Source organism: Trichosurus vulpecula, chromosome 6, assembly GCF_011100635.1.
Source record: "Trichosurus vulpecula isolate mTriVul1 chromosome 6, mTriVul1.pri, whole genome shotgun sequence".
In the NCBI taxonomy this organism is placed as follows: domain Eukaryota; kingdom Metazoa; phylum Chordata; class Mammalia; order Diprotodontia; family Phalangeridae; genus Trichosurus; species Trichosurus vulpecula.
The window spans coordinates 224,149,867-224,176,261 of NC_050578.1; the positions used below are offsets into that span (position 1 = coordinate 224,149,867).

General features: G+C 40.2%; 1 protein-coding gene across 1 annotated transcript in view; it reads right to left on the bottom strand.

The window, feature by feature from the left end:
* The window catches only part of INSC (INSC spindle orientation adaptor protein), a 121,480-nt gene that overhangs the window by 65,437 nt on the left and 29,648 nt on the right, over nucleotides 1-26,395 (bottom strand). Inside the window, exons 4-7 of the mRNA XM_036765103.1 lie at nucleotides 26,304-26,356; nucleotides 25,978-26,101; nucleotides 15,253-15,366; nucleotides 483-608 (exon numbers count right to left, since the gene is read on the bottom strand). Of these exons, the coding sequence (XP_036620998.1) occupies nucleotides 483-608; nucleotides 15,253-15,366; nucleotides 25,978-26,101; nucleotides 26,304-26,356 (417 nt within the window). The remainder of the gene's footprint in view (nucleotides 1-482; nucleotides 609-15,252; nucleotides 15,367-25,977; nucleotides 26,102-26,303; nucleotides 26,357-26,395) is intronic.

Consider the following 26,395-nt stretch of genomic DNA (forward strand, 5'->3'; position numbering starts at 1 on the left):
AACAATCCCTCTCAGCTTTCTGCCATCCACAAGTTGGATAAGTGGGTTATCTATGCCTTCATCTGAGCCATTAATAAATATGTCATGTTGCAGAGCTATAAAGACTGTCCTACGGCCCACCAGAGACCTCCCTTAAGATTATATCCATGTATTATTTATCCTACTTTTAATCTCTGGTTATTCACTTAATTCTAAATCCACCTAAATGCATTATAATCTAGTCCACAGCCCCCCTTGTTTTCCATGAGTATATTGGAAGAAATGTTAATATTCCGGCCTAGCCCATGAAAAAATAAGGCCTTAGCAGAATCAGGAGGTAAGATGAGGTAAGTAAGATGAGGAGGTAAGTCTTCAAGGTTCTCTCCCAGACACCAGGTCAAAAAAAAAAAGGTACAGATTGTAGCAGCAACAGAGGCCTGCCCCAACTCTCCGCTTTTTCCTAAATGCCTGTTTCTTTGCAGCAATACTAAGAGAGAGGGTACCTTCTCCAGCTGGTGAATACCTTCCTCTACACAGCAGATGGAAGCAAGAGTACGTAACGTCTGGGGATACAGGCACCGGAAACAGTCCTGCCGGCAGATCTTGAAGAGGGCAACGACACCTCCCTCCTGCAACGAGACAGAAAGAGGAGAGCCCATTTACCACAGGGGCCTTCGTGTTCATGGTTCACACACACACACACACAACACACACACACACTAGCCAACCACTCAGGTCTCTAAGGTACCTTCTGGCTATAAATCATCTGAGAAAGGAAGTAACTGGCCAAGGAGACACAGAGATTAAGTGGCAGAGTCAGATCCTGTAACTTCAAACCCAGCTTTCTTTCTACTGTGCTATTTTGTCCTCTAGAAGGGACAGGAAAGGGAAGGATGGAGGCTAGGCAAGGCAACCTTCACAAAACACACTGGGGATGAATGACACAGAATATGTCCTTAAATCAATATTGTTCCGACAAATAAGTGGAGGGGAAGACAAGAAGACAGATAAAACTACTTTGTGGGAGAGAAGGGGAGATCACATGGGATGTCACAGTCAAGGCAAATCATCCTCTGGTAGTCTACTTGCTAACAGTTGTATCCATGCTGCTAAAGGAACCTCAAGTATTGCCAGTATCCTTTAAATGTTAGCACCCTGAGGCAAAGCTCTTATGACCCAACCTTGGTTATGGCATTGATGGAGAAGACTGAGGATCAGCCATTAAAAAGTTGGTGGAGGAGAAGGAGACATATCATCGTCAATATGTTAGACATAATGCCTGTGGAATCAGCCAAGTTCTTTCCACTCTGTGGGGATCCTTTGCAAGATAAGGGGGCTCTTTAAGGGACTGCAGATGTAGAGGTGAAATAGACCTTAGAGATCACCTCATCCAACCTCCTCATATTTCTTTCAGAGGAGGATCTGAGGCCTAGAGAGGCCCCAGGTCACACAGTGAGTAGGGAGCAGAGCCAGAATTTGAATCCAGTTCTCGACTCCAAACCAGCCCTCTTTGGTTCTACAAGTCTACGATTCTCTGAGTCTATTAATTATAACAACTTGCGTTTCTCAAAGGCTTCCCAAATTGTTCCCTCACAACAACTCTATGAGGGAGGGAATGCAAGTTTTATACTTCTTTTACGGAATCAAGAAACAAGGCTTAGATGGGGTGAGTGATTTACCCAAGACTACATAGCTATCAAATGTTAGCACCGTGATTTGAACTCATATCTTCAGGCTCCAATTCCAGCCCTTTTTATGCTGTGCCAATCTGACTTTCCAGGAATGCCAAGACCTCAGCTTGATCTCCGTCCAAACCTTCTTACACCATTGGCCTCAAAGCTCCTTGATGACATGTGGTCTTCCTTTAGATGAGCCCATCAGATCATGGTCAGCTTCCTAGATGGGACCCTCCAACCTTTCATCGCCCTTCTGGTAAGGATGGGGATTCCCCATCCTTACTCCCCGCCATGAGAATCCAGGGAGTTCTCCTGACTTTCATTCCTCTCCATCACGCCATACTTCCGTTATCCAAAGGCACAACTGTACCATGCCGCTGTCCTGCTTCAGAAGAGGATTACAAATATCTTCTAAAAAGCCATTACTGGTCCAACTAGCTGACCAAGACCAGGTGGGCCAATGTGTGGGTACTCCAAGAAAACTTAATTATTAACCTCTCCTCAAAGCCCACCTAGAATAGGGATGGTGACCAATCCCAGACTAATAGGCAACTGGCCGACATGGTGGAGAGGGTGTCGGGCTGGGGATCTCAGGAAGACCTGATTTACTCACTATATGACCTTGAGGAAGTCTATTTGCCTCAGTTTCTTCATCTGCAGAATGAGTGTCATATGTGGTTGTGAGGATGAAATGAGACAATATTTTTAAAAGCACTTAACACAGTGAGCACTATATAAATGTTAGCTATCATGGTTGTTGTTATGTGCTGGAAGACCTGAGTTCGAATCCAGCCTCAGCCACTCACTAGTTGAGTGACGCTGGAGAAGTCACTTAACCTCCCTTAGCCTCAGTTTCCTCATTTACAAAATGGGTTGTTGTGAGGATCCAATGAAATGTGTAAAGCCTTTTTGCATCATGACTGGCACATAGTAGGCATTTAATAAATACTTGTTCTCTTCTTTCTCTCTTCCCTCAACATGGGATCCATCACAAAGTGTAGGCTCATCAATATTTAAGTAGCCATAATCTACCATGGGAAAGGTATGGTGGCTTCTATTAAGGGAAACAGAATCTCACTCATCATAGCAGAGCTCTTTAAGGAGACAAACGAGCCCGGGGACGAGCGGGAACCAGCAGACCTAGCTTTCACAGGACCCAGCAATAGTCCCCGGAAGCTGAATTCTAGAGAAATGGCGTTGTTGGCAGAAAGCTGCTTAAAACTGGGGAACCCAAGGTAAGGTTCTGGATGAAGAACCACCAATAGGGAGGGCCCTCCGAGATTGGGACTATTACCCATCATAGGCACCATTTTTTCAAAGGGATCTGTAAGGGTCAGGGTCTAAGAAGGGCAAGTTTGATGTTGACCCTGACACCATTCCAGGGAGTGAAATACTGAGCCCATGGAGCGAAGGCACAGGGGAAAACCATGTAAATTTAATATCAAAGTAGCAGGTTAACTTCAGTGTAAGCAGCCACCAACTCATACCCTTAAAGTAAAGTAACCTGATTTTTACTTTTATGCCACAAGCTCTGAGCTATGACAAAGGAAACAGGTCTTGGGGTAAAGATGGTGACATGATAGAATCCAAATAAAATCCGCTCTTTCTAGGCAGCACAGTGGATAGAGGATTGGACTTTGAAGACTTCTTATTGACATCACAACTCTTTGTGAGTGCCTTTTGGGTTTTCTTGGCAAAGATCGCAGAGTGGTTTGCCATTTCTTCTCCAGCTCATTTTACAGATGAGGAAACTGAGATAAACATGACTAAGTGACTTGACCAGGGTCCCACAGCTAGTAAGTATCTGAGGCCAGATTTGAACTCATGAAGAAGAGTCTTCCTGAATTCCAAGCCCAGCATTCTATCCACTGAGCCACCTAGCTTCCCACAACTATGCCTACTCCCAACTCATCCCTCAATGCTGTAATACCAGGCTCCTCCTAAGCTGCAGGCATCCTAAAGGAGATTTCTTCTATGATTCTAGTTGTTAACTATTGGAAAAAGCTGTTTCTGCTCCTCCTCCCTTCCCTGGCTAGGATTCTCTCCCATCTTCCCTTCCAATGTTATATCTTCTCCTAAGCTATGGATGAGGTCACTTTGCTCTATTTTGACCCAACTACCTCAGAAACCATCTGGGAAAAGAAGGGCCCTGCCAACCACCCTTCTGATCATTAACTCTGACGTTCTGAGGCATCCCTGGGGGGAGCCTTCTTGGGCCAGTGGAATGTGGTTGGGATAATTGTAAAGCTACAGACAGCTGGAACACCCTCTTTGAAAGCCCTGTGCTATTGGGATGACAGGCAGGTTCAAAGAGAGGATAATTAGTGTCACCTACCTAGGTTGCTTGGTTAAGCAATTGAATCAGGGAATAGAAGAGAGATGAGGGGAGGAAAGAAGATTAAAGGGCAGGGGAAACAGATAATAGGGCTTGTTCTGTTTTTTAGAGATCAGGAAAAGAAGGGGAAGACCAGCACGGTGGGAGGAGGATGTGAAAAGGATTACAGCAGCCAAAACTGTGGGGAAATCAAATTACTTAGGACAGAAATGGTCCCTAATTGGCATGAGGTCCCACCGGTCACACTCTGACCTAAGCAAGAGAAAATCTCCCCACAGAATATTGGAATCAGAGCCTATGAAGCCCAATGAAGTAATGAAATGATTCCATTTTATAGAAGGAAGGGCTAGTAATGGGAGGGGGGAAATAGTGGATTTTAATCTGAGGACCCAAACTCTGTTCCTGGTTCTGCTACTCACTATGTAACCTTGGGAAAGTCCCTTGACTTCTCTGTGCCTCAGTTTCTCCTGCTGTAACATGAGGGAATTATACAGATCTTTAAAGTCCTTCCAGTCTTGTACATATCAATCAACAATTCAATAAGCCTTTATTAAGCACCTATTGTACGCAAGGCACTGTCCCAGGTGCTGAGGATACAAGTACAAAGTACAAAACAATCCCTACTCACAAGAAGTTTGCATTCTAATGTGGGAGATAACATATACATACATAAATACATGCAACATAAATATAAAATGAATAAGTACATATATATACAAGGTAGTTAAATATAAGTTTGGATGAGAGGGCAGCAGTAGGTGAGAACGTCACAAAAGGCTTCGTGCAGAAGATGGTGCTCCAGATTCATCTTAAAGGAAGACAGGGACTCTAGGAGGTAGGGAGGCAAGAAGGGAGTGAGGCCCAGGGCATATCCAATGCAGAGGGAAGGTAGTTTGGCTAGATCACCATGTGTGAGAGAGAGGTCCTTGTTATCTAATGAAGCTGGAAAGATAGGTTTGGGTCGGGTCATGAAGGCCTTCAAACACTAAGCAGAGTTCATGTTTTCTTTTGCTTTGCTTCAGTTTTTAATACTAGAGTGAATAAGGAGCCACTAGAATTGATGGAGTAGTGAAGTCATATAGTCACATTTGCACTTGAAGAAAATTACTTTGGTAGCCATGTGTAGGATGGATTGTAGAGGTGTGAATCTTGAGACAGGAAGACCAGTTAGGAGGACATTTAAATAGGCCAAGCAAGAGATGATAAGAGTCTGAACTAAGATGGCAACTGTGTAAATGGAGAGAAGGGTCAGATATAAGAGATGTTGTGGAGGTTAAAATAGAAAGATTTGGTAATGAATTGGATGTCTGAGGAAAGGTAAAATGAATGGAGCCAAAAACAACACCATTTTGTAAATCTGGGAGACTGGAAAAATGATGGTGCCATCAATAGAAAGACAGAAGTTTGGAAGAGAGGATAAAGAAGGAAATTGGGGCTAGAAAATATCTTACCCAAAGTCAGCTCAGGACTGGAACTCAGGTCTATTAACTGTCAAGTTCACTTAGAGTCTATCACAGCAGGCTTCCTGCTCTCTTCAATTATTTTCTGTAGAAGCCACTGCAATAAACTGGCTATCAAAGATAAATGGCTGCAAGGAATTGGTTGTTAGAAGTCCCAAGGGAGAACAATTATTTGTGTACCACCCTAGCATACCTAAGCATGCTCTTCACTGAGGTTCTCTCCTTTACTCTTTCCTGTTAAGAAAAGACAAGTGGGGTTGATTTCTAGGTCTATCAGAGCCCATTGATCCTAGGAGACCCTGGTCCCAGACAACTAACGTTCTGAGGACTGTACCACATACGAAGTAGGAACACAATAAATAGGGACCCTTTATTATAAATTATAAATAAGGATTCCCTGTGGACTCCTTGAGGGAAGGAACAACATGATTTTTCATCTGTTTATTCCCAGTAAGGAGCAAAGAACCCTAAACATAATGGATGCTTAAATAAATAGCTTTTGACCATTCTTCAACTGATAAATGGTCAAAGGATAAGAACAGGCAATTTTTAGATGAAGTGATCAAAGCTATTTATAGTCAAATAAAAATGCTCTAAATCATTATTGACTAGAGAAATGTAAATTAAAACAACTCTGAGCTAGCACTCCACACCTATCAGATTAGCTAATATGACAGAAAAGGAAAATAACAAATATTGGAAGGGATGTGGGATAATTGAGACATTGATGCACTGTTGGTGAAGTTGTACAGTGATTCAACCATTCTGTAGAACAATCTGGAACTATGCCCAAAGGACTATAAAACCATGTATACCTTTGACTAAACTATACCACTGTATCCCAAAGACATAAAAAACAAAAAGGAAAAGGACATATTTGTACAAAACTATTTAAAGAAGCTCTTTTAGTGGTGGCAAAGAATTGGAAACAGAGGGAATGCCCATCAATTGGGGAGTGACTGAACAAGTTGTATATAATTGTGATGGAATACTGTTTTGATATAAGAAATGGCAAATAAGATGCCTCCGGAAAAACCTGGAAATACTTACATGAACTGATGCAAAGTGTAAAGAGTAGAACCAGAAGAATATTGTACAGAGTAACAGCAATATTATAAGATGATCAGCTGTGGATGACTTAGCTATTCTCAGCAATACAATGATCCAAGACAACTCTGAAGGACTTATGATGAAAAATGCTATCTACACCCAGAGAAAGAACTGATGAAGTCAGAATGCAGATCAAAGCATATCTTTTCTTTACCTTCTTTATTTTTCTTGGCATTTTTTCCTGCTGTTTTCTTTTACATTATGACTAACACGTAAATATGTTTTACATGTATGTACATGAATAACTATATCTAAGGAAGGAGAAAGGGGAGAAAAGGAGGGAGAGAATTTGGAACTCAAAAAAAATTTTAAAGAATGTTTAAAATTGTTTTACATGTAATTGGGGGAAAATATTATTTTTTAAAAATATGTAGCTGTTGAATTGCACTGAATGTTTATTGATCTGTAGACAGAAAGGTGAGCAGAGAGAAAGAGAACCCCTGTGCTCTTAACCATACATGTGGATGAAGTCCGGTGAGACCCTTAGTATCTCATTCTCTTCTCACTACTCCCTTCCATCTTCCTTCTTGACTTTTCAGGTATTTCTGAGCCAACTAATGAGACAATATAGAGACTGCTACAAAGAAAAAATCCCGGGACAAGAATGGCAGTGGTTTGCCATGCCCAAAGTGAGCCCAGGGAAAGAAGCAAAGAGAAAAGATGATTTCTGACTTCCTTATCTGTAAGGAGTGCCTGGCTGGTTATTTATCACCCTCTTTCAAAAAAAGATAATGTATTTGGAAAAGATAATGAATCAAGCTTTGCCAAGGTTCAGGAGGCATAGACATCATTCATGTGAGAGCATCTCTCTGGCTCAGGAGCTGCTTAGCCTAGCACAATAAAAGCTAAGTATTAGAATGAACTTGGCATTGGCTTCCAATTACATTCTTCACCAAGATGATCAGAAATGATCTTGCTGTTAGCATTTCCAGCTACTTCATTCCTTATGGCATCTCTGTGCCCATAAGTCCAAGGGAGGTTGGCCTTAGGACAGCTGCCCACTCCTTGAGACAGAGAACTCCAGTCCAGGAGTGACAGCTCCTCTCCCTCTGGGCAAGACCTTGCTCAGTTAAAATCAAGGATCCTCCTGTCTCCAACATGGAGTAGGGTGAGGAAGGGGAAGAGGAAGGGGGTGTTACTAAGTAAAGGCAGTCACATGGGAATGGGACTGGGAATTTCCCTGAAACAGCAGAATACAGCCCTTGGCAATGACACATTTAATTATATAGAAAGCTTGCTCCAGGCCCAGAGTCAAATGATATGAATTACTTAGCCAAATTCAAGATGAGCTGACATGAACCTGGAAAGGGTCATTCTCTAGGGCTTGTATGCTAGCAACAGATGGAGGGTAAGAGAAGGGAGGGAGAATTCTGTGGAAACCCAAGAGAAGAATGATCCTGAAGAATATCAACTGTACTTAGGAAGCAGTAGAGTTTACAGGCTCCCAAACCCTAGGGAGGAGACATAATCTAGCATGGCAAATCCTGGATAGAGATTCTCTTTATATTGTTTATGCCACATACTAGCTATGTTATCTTGAAGTGGTTATTTTGTCAGGAGGCAGGATGAGTACAATGGAAAGTAATTATTTCCAAAATATTACTTTCCTTTATCTGGGTGTCCATGGACAAGTTGTGTAACCTCTCTTGGCCTGTTTCCTCATTGGTGAAATGAGAGTCTGACCTAAATGGTGTCTGAGATCTCTTCCAGCTCTAAGCCTATGATCCCATCACCTCTCTTGTCCTAATTTTCCTTATCTGTAAAATTGGAAAACACTACTCCTGCTACAACTTCACAGGGCTCAAATGAGACAATATCTATGAAAGTGCTCTGTAAACTACATGTTGTTATAGGATATTATTATAATCTGACCACTCCTTCTGTGTCTCCTTTGCTGGATCTTCAGCCACCTCATGCCCACTGATCATAGAGGTGCCCCATAATACATAAGAGGCTATTTGGTCCTAACATATATAACTCTTATTCATACATCACTAACTTAAACTTAATTCTATTCTGTTTAATTCACAACACAATCACATCATCAAACCACAATAAACTGAGTAAATACTGATTAATCTGAGTAAGGGGTATCAAAATGATTATCATACCTAAGCCTCTGTTCTGGGCCTTCTTCTCTCCTCTCTATATACTATTTCACTTGCTGATCTCATCAGCTGTTGTGGTTTCAATTATCGTCTCTACGCGGCTGGCTCACAGATCTGCTTGTCCAGCCCTAACCTTTCTCTTGACCTCCAGGCTTACATCTCCAACTGAATGTCCCATGGATACCTTAAATTCACCAAGCACTTCCTTGCACTTAAACTCTATGCAAAGAAAATGACTAAACCAGGGGTAGGGAACCAGCAGCCTTGAGGCCACACATGGCCCTCTACCTCCTCAAGTTTGGTCCTAAACTTAATCCAAACTTCACGGAACAAATCTCCTTAATAAAAAAGATATGTTCTGTAAAACTTGGACTCAGTCAAAAGGCCACACCCAAGGACCTAGAAGGCCACATGTGGCCTTGAGGCCACAGGTTCCTCACCCCTGTACTAAACCATTCACACCTTTTGACTTAGGCATCCAGCTCTGGGACATACACATATATATACCTGAGGAAGTCAACAATGGAATGAGGTCTGAACTTTCTAATGTCCCTATTACTGTTCAAGGAACCATCATCCTCCCAGTAACCCAAGCTCCCAATCTAAGGGTCTCAACTCCCCACTCTCTCTCACCTTCCATATCTAATCAATAATCATATTGTCATTTTTACCTTCACGATATCTCTCACATATGCCTCCTTCTCTCTTCTGACACTACAACCAGCCTGGTACAAGCCTTCATCACTTCACAACTGGATTATTGTAATAACCTGTTAGGTGGTCTCCCTCCCACAAGTCTCTCCCCACTCCAGTCCTTTTCCTAAAATGTAAATCTGACCACATCACCTCCCTTATTCAATAAATTCCAATTATTTCAGTGATTTCTGTTAGCTCCAGGTTAAAATATAAATTCTCTGACATTTACAACCTGGCCCCTTCCTACAATAACACAGGATCTAGTCTTCTTACACTTGATACACCTCACCCCCATATACACTCTATAATCCAAATGACAGTGGCTTCCCTTGCTGTTCCTCCATCTCTCAGCAGGGGCTGTGTCTCCCATGCCTGGAATTCTCTTCTTCCTTATCTCTACCTCTTGACTCCTCAAAATGTCAGCCCTGCCTTCTGCAAGAAGACTTTGCCAGTCTTCCTTAATCTTAGTGCCTTCCCTCTGACAAGAGTACATATATATAGTTTATGCAGAGTTGTTGTTTGGATGTTGCCTCCCTATTGGACTGTGAGCTCCTTGAGAGCAGGGACTGGTTTTTGCCCTGATGGCTCTCCAGCACTTAGTACAGTGCCTAGCACACAGTAGCACTTAATAAATACTAATTAACTTGGCTTGAGTAGAAATATCAGCTGTGATCAGCAAAAGAATTGAGTTCTGATTCTGGCTGCTTATTTTGCTGTCCCCACCATCCAAAGAGCCCAAATTGCTCAACGAAATATCTATTCCCTAGATATTCCAGGTCTACAATGTATTCCCAGAGAGCCATGTACAAGCAGAAATATGCTGCACCAAAAACCCAGACTGAAAGGAAAAAGAAAGAGAAGGTGCCTGCTACCATCTCAAAGCCAGTTGGTGGTGATAAGAATGGAGGAACACGTGTGATAAAGATTCGCAAAATGCCTAGGTATTTTGCTACTGAGGACATGCCTAAAAAGCTGCTAAGTCATGACAAATAGCTCTTTAGCCAGCATGTGAGGAGACTGAGCTAGCATCAAGCCAGGCACTGTTCTGATCATGCTCACCAGCCACCACAGGTGCAAGTGAGTGGTTTTCCTGAAGCAGCTGGCTAGTGGCTTGCTACTGGTGACTGGACCTCTGACCATCAGCCATGTTCCTCTGAGAATTACCCATCAGAAATTTGCCACGTCTACCAGGGTTAACCTTTCAGGTGTAAAAATTCCAAATCATCTTACTGATGCTTACTTCAAGAAGAAGAGGCTCTGTAAACCTAGACACCAAGAAAGAGAGATTTTTAACACAGAAAAAAAGAAATAAGAAATTACAGAGAGGCGCAAGGCTGATCAGAAAACAGTGGACTCTCAGATCCTGCCCCAAATCAAGAAAATTCCTCAGTTCTGTGGCTACCTGCGCTCTGCATTCTCTCTCTCCAACAGAGTTTATCCTCACAAACAGGTGTTTTAAATGCCTTCCAGAGAACTCCTATTAAAATATTTGGAATAGAAAAAAAGAAATATCTGTTCCCCAGGTGTCCCAACCATTCTCCCAAAATCTCCGAATAGATAACAGCCCAATTACATCACAAATATGAGAGTCTTGACATGATCTAATTAGTTAGGCAAGAGGTACCAAGACCAAAAAAAAGGAGCCTAATTAGCAATGGGGAAGCCTGGAATCCAGGAGGAGCTAGAGTAAGGTATGATAGGTAGGATAAAATGGGAAATTGTTGGTTAAGGGAGAAATCATTGCATTAGATATCTCTGATAAGGTCTGCTATCCAAGGTTTGTAAGATATTTACATAAATCTAAATAGACCAAGAACCTTTCCCCTATAGACGCGTAAACAGTCTTCAAAAATTGCAACCTATTAGCAATTGTAATACCCCAAATAATTATTAGAAATGCAACTTCAAATAGTTCTTCATTTTCACCACACAACCAGAAAATTTGCAAAAAATAAACAAAAAGAAAGAAAGGCCAAATTAAAGGGAATGTGAGAACATAGCACACAAATAGAGATATTGATTGTGGACAGAATGTGAGTTGAGTCAATGATTCTGGAAGGCAGTTTGGAATTATGCAAAGAAAGTGACTAAACTATTCATACCTTTTGACTTAGAGATCCAGCTCTGGAACACATGCATCAATCCAAGGAAGTCAGTAATGGAATAAGATAAATGACAAAATATTCAGAGTGGTACTTTCATAGTGGTCAAAATGAAGTGGATGTTCATCAATTGGGTAATAACTAAACAAATTGTGGAGCATAAATGTAATAGAGTTACATTGTCACTGTGAATATTAAAGATGCACAATAAAATATGACAAATACGAAGAACTCAGAGAATCTTGGGAAGATGTACTGATACAGAATGAAGAGGGGAGAAAAAAGAAAAAATGAATCATTACATCCAGGTAAAAAAAAAAGAATAAAATGAAGTTGAAAACTGCATCATTTAAACAGCCAGTCTTGGTCCTGGAGATGAGATAAGGAAAGAAGGTACCTTTCTCCTTTTACTGGAGAAGTAAGGAGATAGGGTCATGCAATGTTGAATATACTATCAGATGTGATAGATATCTTAGTTGGTTTTGCTTACTTGGTTTTCCCTTGTCACAAGGGAAGTTTTATACACTGTGACAAAAAAACAAAAAGCACAAATAAAACTTTAAAAAATAAAAGTATTTAGTACAGCCTGGCACATTTTAAGTCCTTAATACACATTGATTCATTGATTGATCAAAATGATGGAATGCTCCTACTAATTTTTTTCCCAATTAATAAGTGTTCCCTATGTACAAGGTTCTGTTCAATCAGCTGGGAATAAGAAAATGCATTTAATTGCCAATGAATGATAAGGACCAAGTGCTGGCAATCCTATAGTGACCCTCTGCCCCTACCCCGAGTCAAGTGTTTCAGCCAGCACTAGAGGGTGCTAAGGTATGTCATGCTTTCTATATCTTTCAATGAGCTAACTTTCTCTAGTCCCAGCCCTCCTGTGGATGACAGTCATCTTCACTGTTCTTCTTAGTCTAAAAGTATGATGCAGTTGAATTCATCCAAACAAACTCTACCTCATGGTTCCCTATGTGGCATGATTTCTGATCACCTCAAGAATCTACCCTCCTCCTAAAGCTTATCAGAGCCTTTCTCAAGTATGAGGCCAAAAACTCAACACCAAACTCCAGAAGTAATCTGAGCAAGGCAAAGGACAAGGGGGTGTCACCTGCCTCCAGATCCCTAGACTTTTGTTTATGTAGCCAAAGCTTACATAGAACTCACTTCAATTTGACCTTTCAGTTAGTTACAACTCCAAATTCTCATGAATTGCTTCCTAGCTAGGTCTCCTCAATCTGGTAGTTCAGACATTTGACTTTTTTTAACCTCGGTGCAAGACTTTAAATTCATCCTTACAAACTCATTTTGTTAATTTCTGTCTCTGATTTTAATCTGCTATGACCTTTTTGGAGGCCAGTTCTGTACTGAGAAATGTTAGCTAACTTTTTCCTCTTTCCGTCATCCCCAGAAGGCTTTTCCATGCCCTTCCTTTTCTCTTCGCCCTAAGTCACCTCTTGACATCTCACAGACTTTCTCCCCGACTCTGGAAAGAAATAATAGGCACAAAAAAAGAAATAGTAGACACCCCAGGGCACACTCCTTCTCCTCTAGCAAAACTCTTCCCACAGAGTTCTTCCTCAGTCTAGATTCGGACAGTTTCATTGAAGCTCTGGTTTCTAAGGATTCCACACCCCAGATATGGAATGAGTGCTCTCTCAACCCTAGGACTTGCTGTAGCCTGGGAGGAACTGGAAACATTTAGTTTGAAACTCAAAATATTTAATTTGGAAATTTCATCCCTGACCCCAGCAGGCCCTAAAGGAGTTTAGGAAAAAGAAAGTTGGATCATCTCTCTCTGGCTGACATCATTGGGAGTGACTCACTCCCTTTCTCATTCACGCATTCCTGGCCCTACCAGGCCCCGGTTCACAGAGAGGAGCAGCTGTTCTCAATATGTGCATAGCTGTTGACAGCTTCACACACATCAGAAATCAAATATCACTCCCAAAATTCACCCAAGCCCTTGTGGTACAGGTGTAATTCTGGCTGCCAAAGGCTAATACCTCTATTTGCACTTATAAACAGGCCTTCTCCCAAAAAATGGCTATGTCTCTGTCTTCTCCTCCCTCTCTCAAAGAAATGGACTTGATGTTTCTGTTATATGGTCTATTGTTCGGCTTCTTAGCTGCATGACCCTAGGCAAGTCACTAAGCCTCTCTTTGCCTCAGTTTCCTCAAATGTAAAACAGGAATGATAACTGCACCTACTGCCTAAGTTTGTTATGAGGCTTAAATGAGATAGTATTTGTAAAGCATTTAGCTCAATCCCTGACACATAGTAAGCAGGTATTTAATAAATGCATATTTCCTTCCTTCCTTCTTCCTTCCCTCCCTCCCTTCCTTCCTTCTTTCTTCCTCCCTCCTTTCCTTCCTTCTTTCCTTCCTTCCTTCTTCCTTCCTTTCTTTCTCCTTCCCTCCCTTCCTTCCTCCCTTCTTTCTATGAGAATCCTTGCCTGAAGTGTAAATGGCAACCACTGGGTTATAGAATATTCCATCTAAAAAGAACTTCAGATGACATCTGGTACAATGCCAAAATTCTTCTGGAGAAACTGAGGCCCAGGGACTTGAAGTGACTTACTCCAGGTAACTACAAATAGTAGGTGGCAGATATTGGACTAGAAAACTATAGAATCATGGGATGTCTGAGTCGCAAGTAACTTTTGAGAGAATCTAGTTCAACCCTTTGATTTTATAGGTGCGGAAACCGGCACAGAAAGGGAAAGAAGTTCCTAGAGTCATCCAGCTGGTAAGTATCTGAACCAAGCTTTGAGCCCGGGTCCCCAGCCTCTGAATCTGGTGCTCCTCTATACCATATATCCTATTACGGACTACACACCTGAGTTCAGGAACACACACACACACACACACACACCCCAATGGGATGACTTCCTCCCCTCCCTCCTCCTCAGGAGAAGAAGGAAGTGGAAAACCACTCCAGTATTTTTTTCTAAGAAGATGTTTTATTTAATCCTTTCTCGCCCCAACCTACTCTTTCTCCTATGGACCAAAGGCTTAGGAGGCCTCTCCTCCTTCAGGTAGATGCTATAGAGGTAAGAGTACTGAAGTCAAATACAAGGCACTTAAATTTGAGCCCAGGTTCAGGAAACAAGTCAAAACTAACCACAAGTTGATGACCAAGGAACATTGATTTGTGGATAGTTTTGAGCTCGTGACAGGAGACAGATGGCCTTTGGATGCTGTAGTGCCCTGGGAATTAGGAGATGATGCCAACCTAGGGAGGTTGACACAGAGATTGTACCATCCCTGAGATTATGTGCTCTTTGGTCTGAGCCATAGGAATTTAGAGCTCAAAAGGACCTTAGAGGTCATCTTGTCCTACCTCCTCATTTTGCAGATGAGGAAACTGAGGCACAGAGAATTTGAATGATTTGACCAAAGTCATGCAAAAAGTAATAGAGCTTAGATTCAAGTCCAGGTCTTGCAACTCCAAATGCAGCATTCTTTTTGCTCTACTAGGCTGACATCTGTAGACTAGAGAGTACCATGACTTAGCATAGACTCATAAAACCTAAGAAGTAGGAGGCTTGTCAGAAATCAATTCCCTCATTTTGCAGAGAGGGGACCTGAGGACCATAGAAGAGAAATTAATAACCCAAGGTCACAGAAAATTGGTGCTCAAGCCAGAATTAGAAACCAATTAAGTTTACTCACCAGTTCAGTGTTTTTTTCCATACTGCCTCATCCCTCATCCATAGTTCCCATTCATTCCACCCCCATATCTTAACTGTTTCCACTACCAACCACCTGCCAGTCTCACCTTTGCTATGATACGGCATAAAGGGGCACCTTCCTGGGTCAAGCTGAACAGGTTCCCTGTGGTAGACTCTGCAGTGTAAAGATTATCTGAAGTGTCAATCTTTCTCACCAGCACCTGAGCACCAAAGACAGAACACAGGACATGCCAGTTATTCATTTCCTGAGAAAGCAGTACAATCCAGTTTAGACTTCAACCCCCTTCCTCCACCTCAAGATATTGTCCTAGAAAAGATGGAGGGCCACAGAGCATTGACTGGCTGGGATAGAATAAATGTCTGCATAAAAGATACTCTAAGTTTCTGGTTTCAGTGTCCTTAAGGGAGATTGACTGCCAGGGATAATGAAAAACATAAAAGAAACTGGTTTTGATGAAGTTTTTTTCTTTTTCTTCTAATTCCTTTTTACAAAGGATCACTCCATGGGGAGAGAAAGAGAAGGATACATTTGGAAATGAAGGTGACATAAAAATAAAGTATCAATAACTTTTCAGGTTACAAGTAAAAAAAAGAAAAAGAAAATCCAGACAATTAGCAAAGAAACTAATTGAGATGATTAATAGCTAAAATAAAATAGAAAGATACAAAATAATTCCACAAAAAATCATCACTGTTTCAATATAGCAATAACAAAACCTAAAAAAAATAGGAAGAGAAATATCATTTAAAATAACTGCAAAATAAATTGTATATGTGAGTCAACCTATCTATATAGACTCATGGCATATAAATACAAATATAAAACACTGTATAATAATAAAAGAAAACAAATAATTAGAAAGGTATCCATTACTCATGGTTGGGTCATGCCAAAATAATAAAAAGTATTATAATACCTAAATTCATTCACAGATTTAGCATCATACAAAATAACTAAAGGAATATTTTATAGAACTACACAAAATAATTAGAAAACATAGAAATCTTTTGGTAGAAATAATTTTTAAAATGGAATGAAAGGGGCACACTCAAACTATATCGGGAGTTCAAAGTATACTAAAAAGTAATTTTTTAAATAAATCAGCGGAATAGACTAGAAAAGCAAAAATCACAAACAATTGTGGTTGATAAACCCATGGAAACATTTGCCCTCCATGGGCAACTTGGGAACAGTATGTCATGCACCAGCATGAGGGGGTATAGATGTATCTGAACAAACCATCAAGTGGCTTTCTAAGTTTGAGCTGCACCTGTTCACTCAATCAGGACTGTGCAAACACACCTGGCTTTCCACCCAGTCTCTACCAGTTCGCTACCAGGTGGCCATGCACAGACCCCACTCAGTCTTCCTCAGCTTCATGTTTTAAGACTAGAAGTCTACGGCCCTTCCGGAAATAAATCAAATCTTTCCCAGCTCATGCCCTCAATGTCTTTTTTCTCATCATCACCACCCCAAAGAACTCACTCAGCTGGCATTTATACTAAACTATACAGGGCATTGGACAAGTCCTAGTATAGTTTTAAGCTTAAATAGATTAAGTTTAACCTTTGATAGCTTTAAGATGCACTAAGACTTTTGAGATGCCCTATATTTGTTACCTTGGAAATGAAAGTAAAATATAAAAACCTAAATAGCAGAGTGGCAGGAGTAATGCCAATAGCCTCTGGTCAAGGAAGAATTTTCATTTCCCACAGCCTTTTGTTACATCATGCCTCTTTGAACTAGCAGAGAAGAGAAAAAAGGCATACCTAAAAGCCCATTGATGAGGGACACTATTTCATTCTCAAAGTCACAGGAGGAAGGGAAAATTGTTTCCATGATTACTCCTTCCATAGGAACTGCACTCACCTCCTATCCAATGCCAGTTTCACTCCCCCTTTCCCCAAACTTCAGGAGCCTGATGCTGTGAAGGCTACACCAAGAATATATGCAACTGAAGGAAGACTTCTTTTTCAGTAAGAAGTGCTGGAAAAACTGGAAATCAGTGTGGCAGAAAATAGGTTTCAACCAGCATTCAAAACCACATATGTAATAATCAATATGAGACCTAAATTATGAAAGGCAAAGTGATAAATGAGTTAAAGAGGAATAGAAGGAATTATTTCTATTGATAAGGGAGATTTCTTAACGAAAGGATAAGAAGTGACCATAAAAATAGGTATATGCCCAATAATGGGATCACTGGGTCAAAGGACATGGACAGTACAGTCACCTTGCTTGCATAATTCCAAAAATGTCAGACTATTTCAGAGCTCCACCCATAGTGCCTTAGCCTGTCTTCCCACAAACCCTCCAAGACTGAGTATTTGAAGTTTTGTACCTTTTTTGTCAATTTTTCTGGTTTGAAGTGGAAAGTTAAGAGTACTTTCAAGTTGTATTTTTATTACTAGTAGTTACTTGAAGCATGTTTTCAAATGGTTACTTATAGTTTTATTTATTTATAATTTCAAATGGTTATTTGTTATATAGCAATTCTTTCAAAATCTATTTGGTTATAACCTTTGATCCCTTATGTATTGGAGAATGGATCATGACATTATATTTCTTTCAAATCCCTCTATAAGTTGAGTATCTGTTACCAGTGATATTTGATGCAATTTTCTCCTGTTCTACTATTTCCCTTCTAATTCTATCAGTTGTAAAGAGCCCTGATTCTAGAGCCAAAGGATCTGAGTTCAAATCCCCCTCTGACACTATCTACATGACCTTGGTCAAGTCATTCAGCCTTCTGGGGCCTTTGTTTTGTTATCTATAAAATCAAGGGATTGGATTAGGTGGCCTCTGAGGTCCTTCCAGCTCTACATCTAATAAGCCTGTTTTAATTGATTTTATTCATTCAAAAGCTTGTTAATTTTATAGAGTCAAAATTGTCTTTTTTATCTTATGATATCCTTTTCCTAAAGCCAAAAGGCCAATCCTGCCTTGCAAAACTTCAGCCCTCAGTGACCCCCACCATTTGACTTTTTTGTTCCTGTTTGAATGCCATTGAACAATGACTAGGCACACTACAAATTTACAAACGACCCAGACCCGTTACCCATCACCATCCCTGGGCTAGAAGCAGCCTCTATTCCACTGGCAGAGCCTATGGGAACTCGAGGTCACCTCTACACAACTCTAAGTCAAGGCTATGAGAGAGGGCTTCAATAGGAGACCCCATGCTAATAGAGCCCATGCAGCAACTTTAAACTTGGTATCTTAAGGTGAAAAGAAGGAGGAAGAGGAGAAGAAGAAGAAGAAAAAGGAGGAGGAGGAAAAGAAGAAGAAAAAGGAGGAGAAGGAGGAGGAAGAGAGAGAGAGAGAGAGAGAGAGAGAGAGAGAACTCTGTGGCTCTGGATTCTGCAAAAAGCAGAATTAATAAAGCAAGTGTGTCATTACAAATTTTTGTAATGTATTCAATCCTTAGGATCCATTTTCATTATTACCATAAGTAACCATATATGCCATATTAACCCTTTTGCATTAAAATGCAGATTTTGTCTATAATTGTCTTGAGCCCAAATGAGAATTATCTGGTGTTCCTGATCCCTGTTTGCACTTATTTCAAATTACCATCACATTAAACAATCCAGCCCCAATGTCTTTTTCAATCACCACTCATATTAAGATATGTATGGGAGAGATGATGATTTCATGCTAATATCTTTTCATACAGGCTGTAATTACACACCAGCAAGGGATGAATGATTACAGCTACTAGTAAGGACCTTATATATTGAAGGTCCTTTTCTCAAACATACACTTGGGAAGACTCAGACAATTTGTTTTCCCATTTCCTCAGCCCCAGTAGTAAAATTATTAAAGTGACTGAATCCTTTGCTAAAGAAAACTTCTAAAAATCAGCTGGTCCATTCTCTAGCCTTTAGGCAGGAAGAAATCTGAACTACCCCAGAAAAAAGCTCCACATCTCTTGGCAATCTCTTTCAAAGAGGAAGGCCCTTACAGTCATCAAGTTTTTCTTCGATGCTGGCTTAGATCTCTTTTGCTGTAGTAGAGTATTTTTACGGGCAGAATATTAAAGTCTCAAATGTATAAACAAAATAAAATTAAAGGGCTTTACTCCTATAGCTGAAATACATAGGCTACTAACTTAAGCCAATAGCTAGCTACTGAAGACAAGGCTGATCAATTACCTGCCAATAGACTCAAATATATTAGAGTACTTGACCATTTTCCGGATACGCATTTCCCAGTCTAATAATTTTTGAGTTGTTTGAATGTATGCAGTTTGTCATGCCTTTGTCTCTTCCTGGAATTCCTAAAGCTATATTAACAATTCATCATGATTTAACACCCCAAATGTATCTATGTGTGTGACTTCAGGCTGGATTTAACAGATTTCAGAGAGTCTGTGAATTTGGGAAATTTGCAGGGGAGGTGGGGGGGCAAGTTACATCTTTATTTTCCCTAACTGAAATTTAGCACTTCATTCAGTTATTTAAAGAAATGATTATGAGGAGGGGTACACAGACATCACCAGGTTGCCAAAGGGGTCCAGGATGCAAAAAAAATTAAGAACTCCTGTGTTAAACAGATAATCCACTCTTGAGCTACAAATATAATACAAGGCACATAGCTACATGTAACTACCTAAAATTCTCTAGAAGCTTCTTACAAAGTACTACAAACCTTTAGACTTTCCTTGTTACTAGGGTCCTCGGGTGGTAGAGGAAAATCCATTCCAGTCAACTTGGGTAGATTCACCCCTCCTTTTGCAACCAGCTGCACCCTCTTCCACCTCCCATATTTCAGGGATCGTCATATTGGTGCCAGACTTGGCTTTTTTCCTACTACAGCTCAGAAGATTTCAACGATCACCACTTTCCCCAGTAGCAGGTGTGCCACCAAGCCTGGCTCCCATTCACTTATTAACCCCAAGTCTTCCAAACTGCAGTACATGAGGGTAGGGGGAAGCAGGAAGTAGAGACAAGGCAATGGGCAAAAATCACTGGATATTTTAAAGAATAACTCTCATAAACGCATCATCCACTTTTTCAACTAAAACAGTGTTCAAATCAAAATCAACAAAAGCAATACTTATGGGGAGAATCCACTCCAATTGATAATGAATGAAGCAGAGCAATTATTGAATACAGTGTGTGCAAAGAACCTCCGATTTGAGTTGGCAGGTGCTGAATGCAGATGTATTCATACATGAATACAGAGGTACAGATGTGATCGATCACTTAAATAATAAGTATAAAAATTTTAAAGGCTTTCCATCAACAAATTGAGATCTGTGCATTGCATTATTTTACTCTACTGTTTATCTGTGTGAATCAGAATAGGCTCGAGACACAGATAAGATGTGTCGACAAGTTGCTTGCTACCTTTGACTGTGATTTGTATGAAGTCAAACCTAATCTTTATACGGAAGTGAAAAGTACCACAATATTTGTGATATTTCTCAACCTTTTCATTTCTCATTCCTTTTAGTAAATAGAATAGAATAAGCTGGTTTTCCCAAAACTACAATTATTAAAAATTGAAATAACTCACAAAAAGTTACATATAATCTTTTGAAGTACACAACCATTAAATACCAATCACCTTAAATTTTGTCTCTTCATAAAGTGAAATGACATTCCTTTATGATAAGAGAAAATTAGAAGAGAAAAATTCACTGGAGTAGCCCAAATTAACATAATATAAGACAATGGAGACAGTTTAAGTAATGGAAATACAGAAGCACAAAATAAAAAGCCCAAATCTAGAAATACAATCCACTATATTTATCTTTGGAATTCACAAATACATTATTGGTGGAGAGGACCTCTTTATTTTTGCTTTTAAAGGTAGCTAGGCAGCTAGGAGGCACAGAAGATAGAATACTGGTCTGGGAGACTCAGGAAGACCTGAGTTAAAATCTGACCCCAGATATTTACAGATATGAGACCCTGGGAAAGTTACTTAACCTCAACCTTCTTTCTCAGTTTCCTCAAGTGGAAAGTGGGTATAATAACGGCACCCACTTGGCAAGGTTGTTGTGAGAATCAAATAATGTCATATTTGTAAAAAGATAAAAAAAATCACAAATGGAGTTTCTTCTCCTGTCTCTTCTTTTTGAGCTTTACTGGTACCCTATGGAAATGCTGATGACTCCTGTGGATTTATTTTATAAACTGCAAGTTGGCTGAAGTTATTGTTTCCATTAATTTCTTAGTCCACTCTTTAAGGTTCTTCAAGTACCTTTCGTATCATCTGCTAAAGTGGTAATTTTGTCTCTTCTTCACTTACACTTATTCCTTCAATTTCTTTTTCTTGTCTTACTGCTATCGTAAACTATTTTAGTACTATGTCAGATAGAAGAGGTGACAATGAATATTCCTATTCTATCATTGATTTTATTGGAAAAGATTCTAGTTTATCTCTGTTATGTTTAATGGTAGCTCTTGGTTTTAGTTATACATGGCCAAAAATATATATGTGTAGTCAAGCAAAACAAATTCTGTTATATCTGCTATAGAACATAAACATGTAGGTGTATGCATATATGTATATGTGCATATGTATATGTACATTTATGTTGGTATATATGTGTAGGCTATTCATATTTGATTCATAAAAATAAAATAATTGTATTTATGAAAAAGGTAGAACTATAAATAATAGATTTACAAAAGGGCTATTTTGTTTCCTAATTTTAAAAATACCTGCCCTACAAATGAAATAGTAGAAAGTAAAGATCTGCTTATTACGCATAACCTTTCTTATGAAAGCAATTTTCCTATTATTTTAAAAAACTGAATCTTTCTAAATCTAAATGGCTAGGACATCTATTTGCCATGAACTAATGTGACACATTTGATTTTATTCTTCTTAACAAGAATAATTATTTTGTCTTATGATAATACTCAAAATAAACCTTTAAACATGAAAAAAATCTCATTATTTTTGGCCATAGTGAATGAAATATTCTCAGGTTTTAAGCAAAATGATACAAATTATACTACCATTCCTAATGTCATATTTGTGTGAACTGGGATTTTCTGGGTACAGCTATTATAGAGATGACGTAACAGTTTCCATTAGTGATTTAAAAATAATTGAATAGCAATATCATCGGTGAAAGAATATTTTGAGAAACTTTGTATAGAAAACAGTCTCCTAATTATGATGATGAGGATGAGGATGAGGATGGTTCTTTTAATATTGTTGTTATTTTGTGGTATGAAAATTTTAAAAGATCTTATATCTGTGCATGTTACATTATTTTATTACATGTCTAAGATTTGTTGGGAAATTATTTAACATCATAAATTTTATTTGAATAAAAATAAGCTGAGAAAAGTATTTTCATAAATTTATGGAAAAAAGTGAGGGATATGACAATTTCTTTGCCAAAAGAGGGTCATCACTATGTAAAATTTACAAAAAAAAAACCCTAAAACTAAAAGCCGTCAACCCATTTCATCCTGGTTTATGATCTTATAAGTCATCTAAATGTTTTCTCTCCAAAGATAGTAATGATATCTCAGTGGTTAAAGCAGACAGTTTTTTTCTTCTTCACTCCTCTGCAACATTTGACACTATCCCTTTTTCGTGACATAGGTTCTTCTCCTGCCTGCACATTCTCTCTCTCTCTCTCTCTCTCTCTCTCTCTCTCTCTCTCTCTCTCTCTCTCGCTCTCTTTCTCTCTCTCTCTCTCTCCATTGTCTGACTCTCCCTCTCTTTGTTCCTCTCTGTCTTTCTCAGTCTCTTTCTCTCTCCCTCTCTCTTGCTCTGTCTCTCTTTTTTCCTCTCTCCCTCTCTCGTTCTTTCTCTCCTCTGTCTCCTTCTCTCTTCTTTCTCTCCCTCTCACTCTTTTCTCTATCTCTCCTGTCTCTGTCTCTCTCTCTTTCCTCTCTCTGTCTCTACTCTCTCTTCCCCGTCTCTTTCTCTATGTGGATGACTCCCGAGTCTATATATCCAGTCCTAGTCTCTCTTGAGTTCCAGTCCTACACTACTCCCTTTTGGACATTTCCAATTGCCTGTCTTGTAAGTATCTCAAAATTAGCATGTCCGAAACATTATCTTCCTCCATTATCTTCCTTCCTCCCAGCTCACCTCTCCTCAAAACTTACTATTTCTATTGAAGGCACAGGAAAATAAGAATTAAGACTTTTAGTCTTTCTTTAATCTTGGATAAAGTTCTGTTTTACCCATTCAGTATGATCTCCCACTATTATAGCCTAGTCCCCTCTCTGCTTTCTTCTCTATCATGGAATTTAGAGCAATAAGAGAATTCAGAGGTCACTTGGTCTATACCTGTCATTTTACGGGGGGGTGGGAAATTGAGTCTCCTAGTGGGGAAGTGACTCACCCAAGGTCACACGAGTAATAAATATCAATTTAGTTATTCCAACCAAGGTCCTCCAACTTCAAATACATCATTCTTTCTACTCTAGCATACTTTGTCTGGGCCAATCTTATCTCCTCAACTCAATTATATGCTTGTAGTTTGTGTGGGGAATTTGATACATCAAGCATTTATTTATCTATGTAACAGACTAGGTGCTAAATGAAAACAGCCCCTGCCCTCAAGAAGCTTGCATGATACCTAGGAAAAACAGTGTATGTACACAGAGAAGAAATATTAACTAATTAATTCAAAGTAATTGGAGCAAAATGGCTAATCACTCGGAAGGCTATAAAGGCTTCATGTAGGAGACAACCTTAAACTGAACCTTGAATAGAACCAAGGATTAGTTCCAAGAGGGGGAAGTGAGGAGATAGAGAACTCCAGAAATAACAGCCATCCCAAGGAAAGGCGTGGAGGCTGGAAATGGAATATCATTCATGGGAAATGGCAAGTGGGTCAGTTTGGCTGGAATGAGGATGCAGGAGAAAGACTAATGGGAAATCATGCAGGAGAGAGAGAAGCAAAAGACCAAGATGTGTTTTTCTTATCCTTCTTTCACTAACTCTGTTTCCTTTTCTGTAAAATGAAAGGATTGTAACAAATGGTTTCTAAAAGCACTTCCAGCTCTGCTTGCCTGTAGACTCTTTTCCCGTTGCTCACAGCATCTGGAGCTGAGCCAGCAATATGAGGATCACTCAGTAAATCTCCTATTGATGATTGATTGCTGAACTCTGACTATCAGAGGCGAGCCAGGGACTGATGACTAACCATGATGCACCTTGGCAGCCCCATGGAGGTGACTCAGCTTGGGCATCCCTGGCACCTGAGTATGGCGAGTGTGGTCAGGGTGGTACTGGCTCTCAGAGATCTCACTCACTCATCAGACCCCCATGTATCCCTTTCTCACTTTGCAGGGAATCTGGTTACAAAAACAAACTAGCTAACAAAGAGAAAGGTAAGACTGGAATGTATCATGAAGAAAAGTCAAGAGCTGGGGGTGGTTGCTTTTCAAGAAAAGGCTCACAGGCCTGGCTTCATGACCTCAGATTCCTTCAGGTTCTAAAAATTCTGCTTCTCCAGTTATTCCCTGTCTAAGATGTTGAATTTAATTCAACAGATATTTACAAGGTGCCTGCTATATACAAACTACTCTGATATTTAAAACGTTTCACAGTCTGACTCTAACATATCTTTCCAGATAGGTTTCCCACCTCTTTCTTTATGATTTCTCCCTTCTGGCCAAACTGGCCTCTTCTCCATACACATTTTATGCCCCACCTCCATGACTTTAGGCTAACCTCCACACCACACCACCCCCAGAGGAATGCGCAGTCTCTTTCCTCACTTCCACCTCTTAGAAGTCCTAACTCTCTCCAAGACTCAACTTCCTACAGAAGTCCTTTTCTCAGTCTCCCTTGTTATAAGCATGATCCCCCTTTCCCCAAAAATTACTTTGCATAAATGTTATATTTGCTTGTCTGTGTTTAGGTTGTTTTCCCCACTAGAATGTAAGCTTCTCGAAGACAATCCCATGGAACTTGATGGGAGCTGAGCCTGCACCCTGACCACTTTCCCAAGAGTCTTGTGCTTTGACCTCCTGCTAAAGAGCATGCACAATCGAAGGTTCCTGGTTGCTCCTTTAGCCCCACTAATGGGGAGTGGTGGACCAAATAGGATTGCCCCATTCAGTAGAATCTAAGATGAGGGACTTCTCTGTGTTTCTTTCCCTCACTTCCTTCCTTTCTGTCTCTTTCCTCTCTTTATTTTCTTTTTTCCTTTCCTCTCCTCTCTTCTACTCTCTCTCTTCTGTCTCTCTTCTGTTCTGTCTCTTCCTTTCTCCTCTCCTTTCCTCCTCTCTTCTCCTTTCTCACTCCCTTTCCTCTTCCATCTCCCCCACTTTTCCCTTCTCCTCTCCTTTTCTCCTCTCCACTCTTCCTCTCTTTTTTCTTCTCCTCTTTTCTCTGCCAAGTGCAAGCAGTCACCATGGCTGCCATAGGTGCTCCATTAGTGGGACCGTGATAATAGCTATCATCTATGTCTTCTCTCTCCTACTAGACTGAAAGCTCCTTTATGGCAAGGATTCTGTCTTATATCATCTCCCTCCACTTCACCTTTGTCTCTTTCTCTACCTCCAGTGTCCAATAGAAGTCCTTGCACTTCAAAGCAATTCAGCAAACATTAGTTTGTTAATGAAAGAATGAATGAGCATTATTAAGCACCTACTATGTACTATGGTGCCAGATGCTAGGGCTACAAAGCATAGCAAGGATCGGATTGGAATCCACTCCATGGAACATATGTAGGGATGGGCCTGAAGAGGCAGCTTCTCCCTCTGATTTTTATTTCAGTGAGGAGGAATCCTATCTGGGGAAACAAGATATCTCTGCCAGCCCAACTCATCCATCCCCCTCTCCCAGTCTCCAGGATCCAGCGAGTGCCTGTACTGACCTGTATCTCCTGTGTCAGAGCCAATTCCAGTAGCTGGCTAAAGTACCGGCCCACGGCACTCAGGGTCTCATTCACACAGGGTTTCATGGACTTCAGGACCTGCTCATCATCAATGTGGAGACACCTAGAAAACCAGATAGGTCAAGAGCTGGGCCATAGTGGCAGGGCCCTCCCTGGCAGGGGTCTCTTGAGGAGCCTTAGAAAGTAACCAGGAAACTGACAGATATGATTGTTCAACTGAATGATCATTTAGAAAATGGAGAGGGAATGTGTGTTAGCTACTAACTGTGGGAAGGTCCAGAGCAAAGGAAGGTGGTGGAACCTACCTCTCAGTGACAGCTGTAAGCTCAGAGCACTTCTCCATTAAGAGCTTCTGAAACTGCAGGATGAAAAAAAGAAAGTAAAAAAAAAGGGAAAA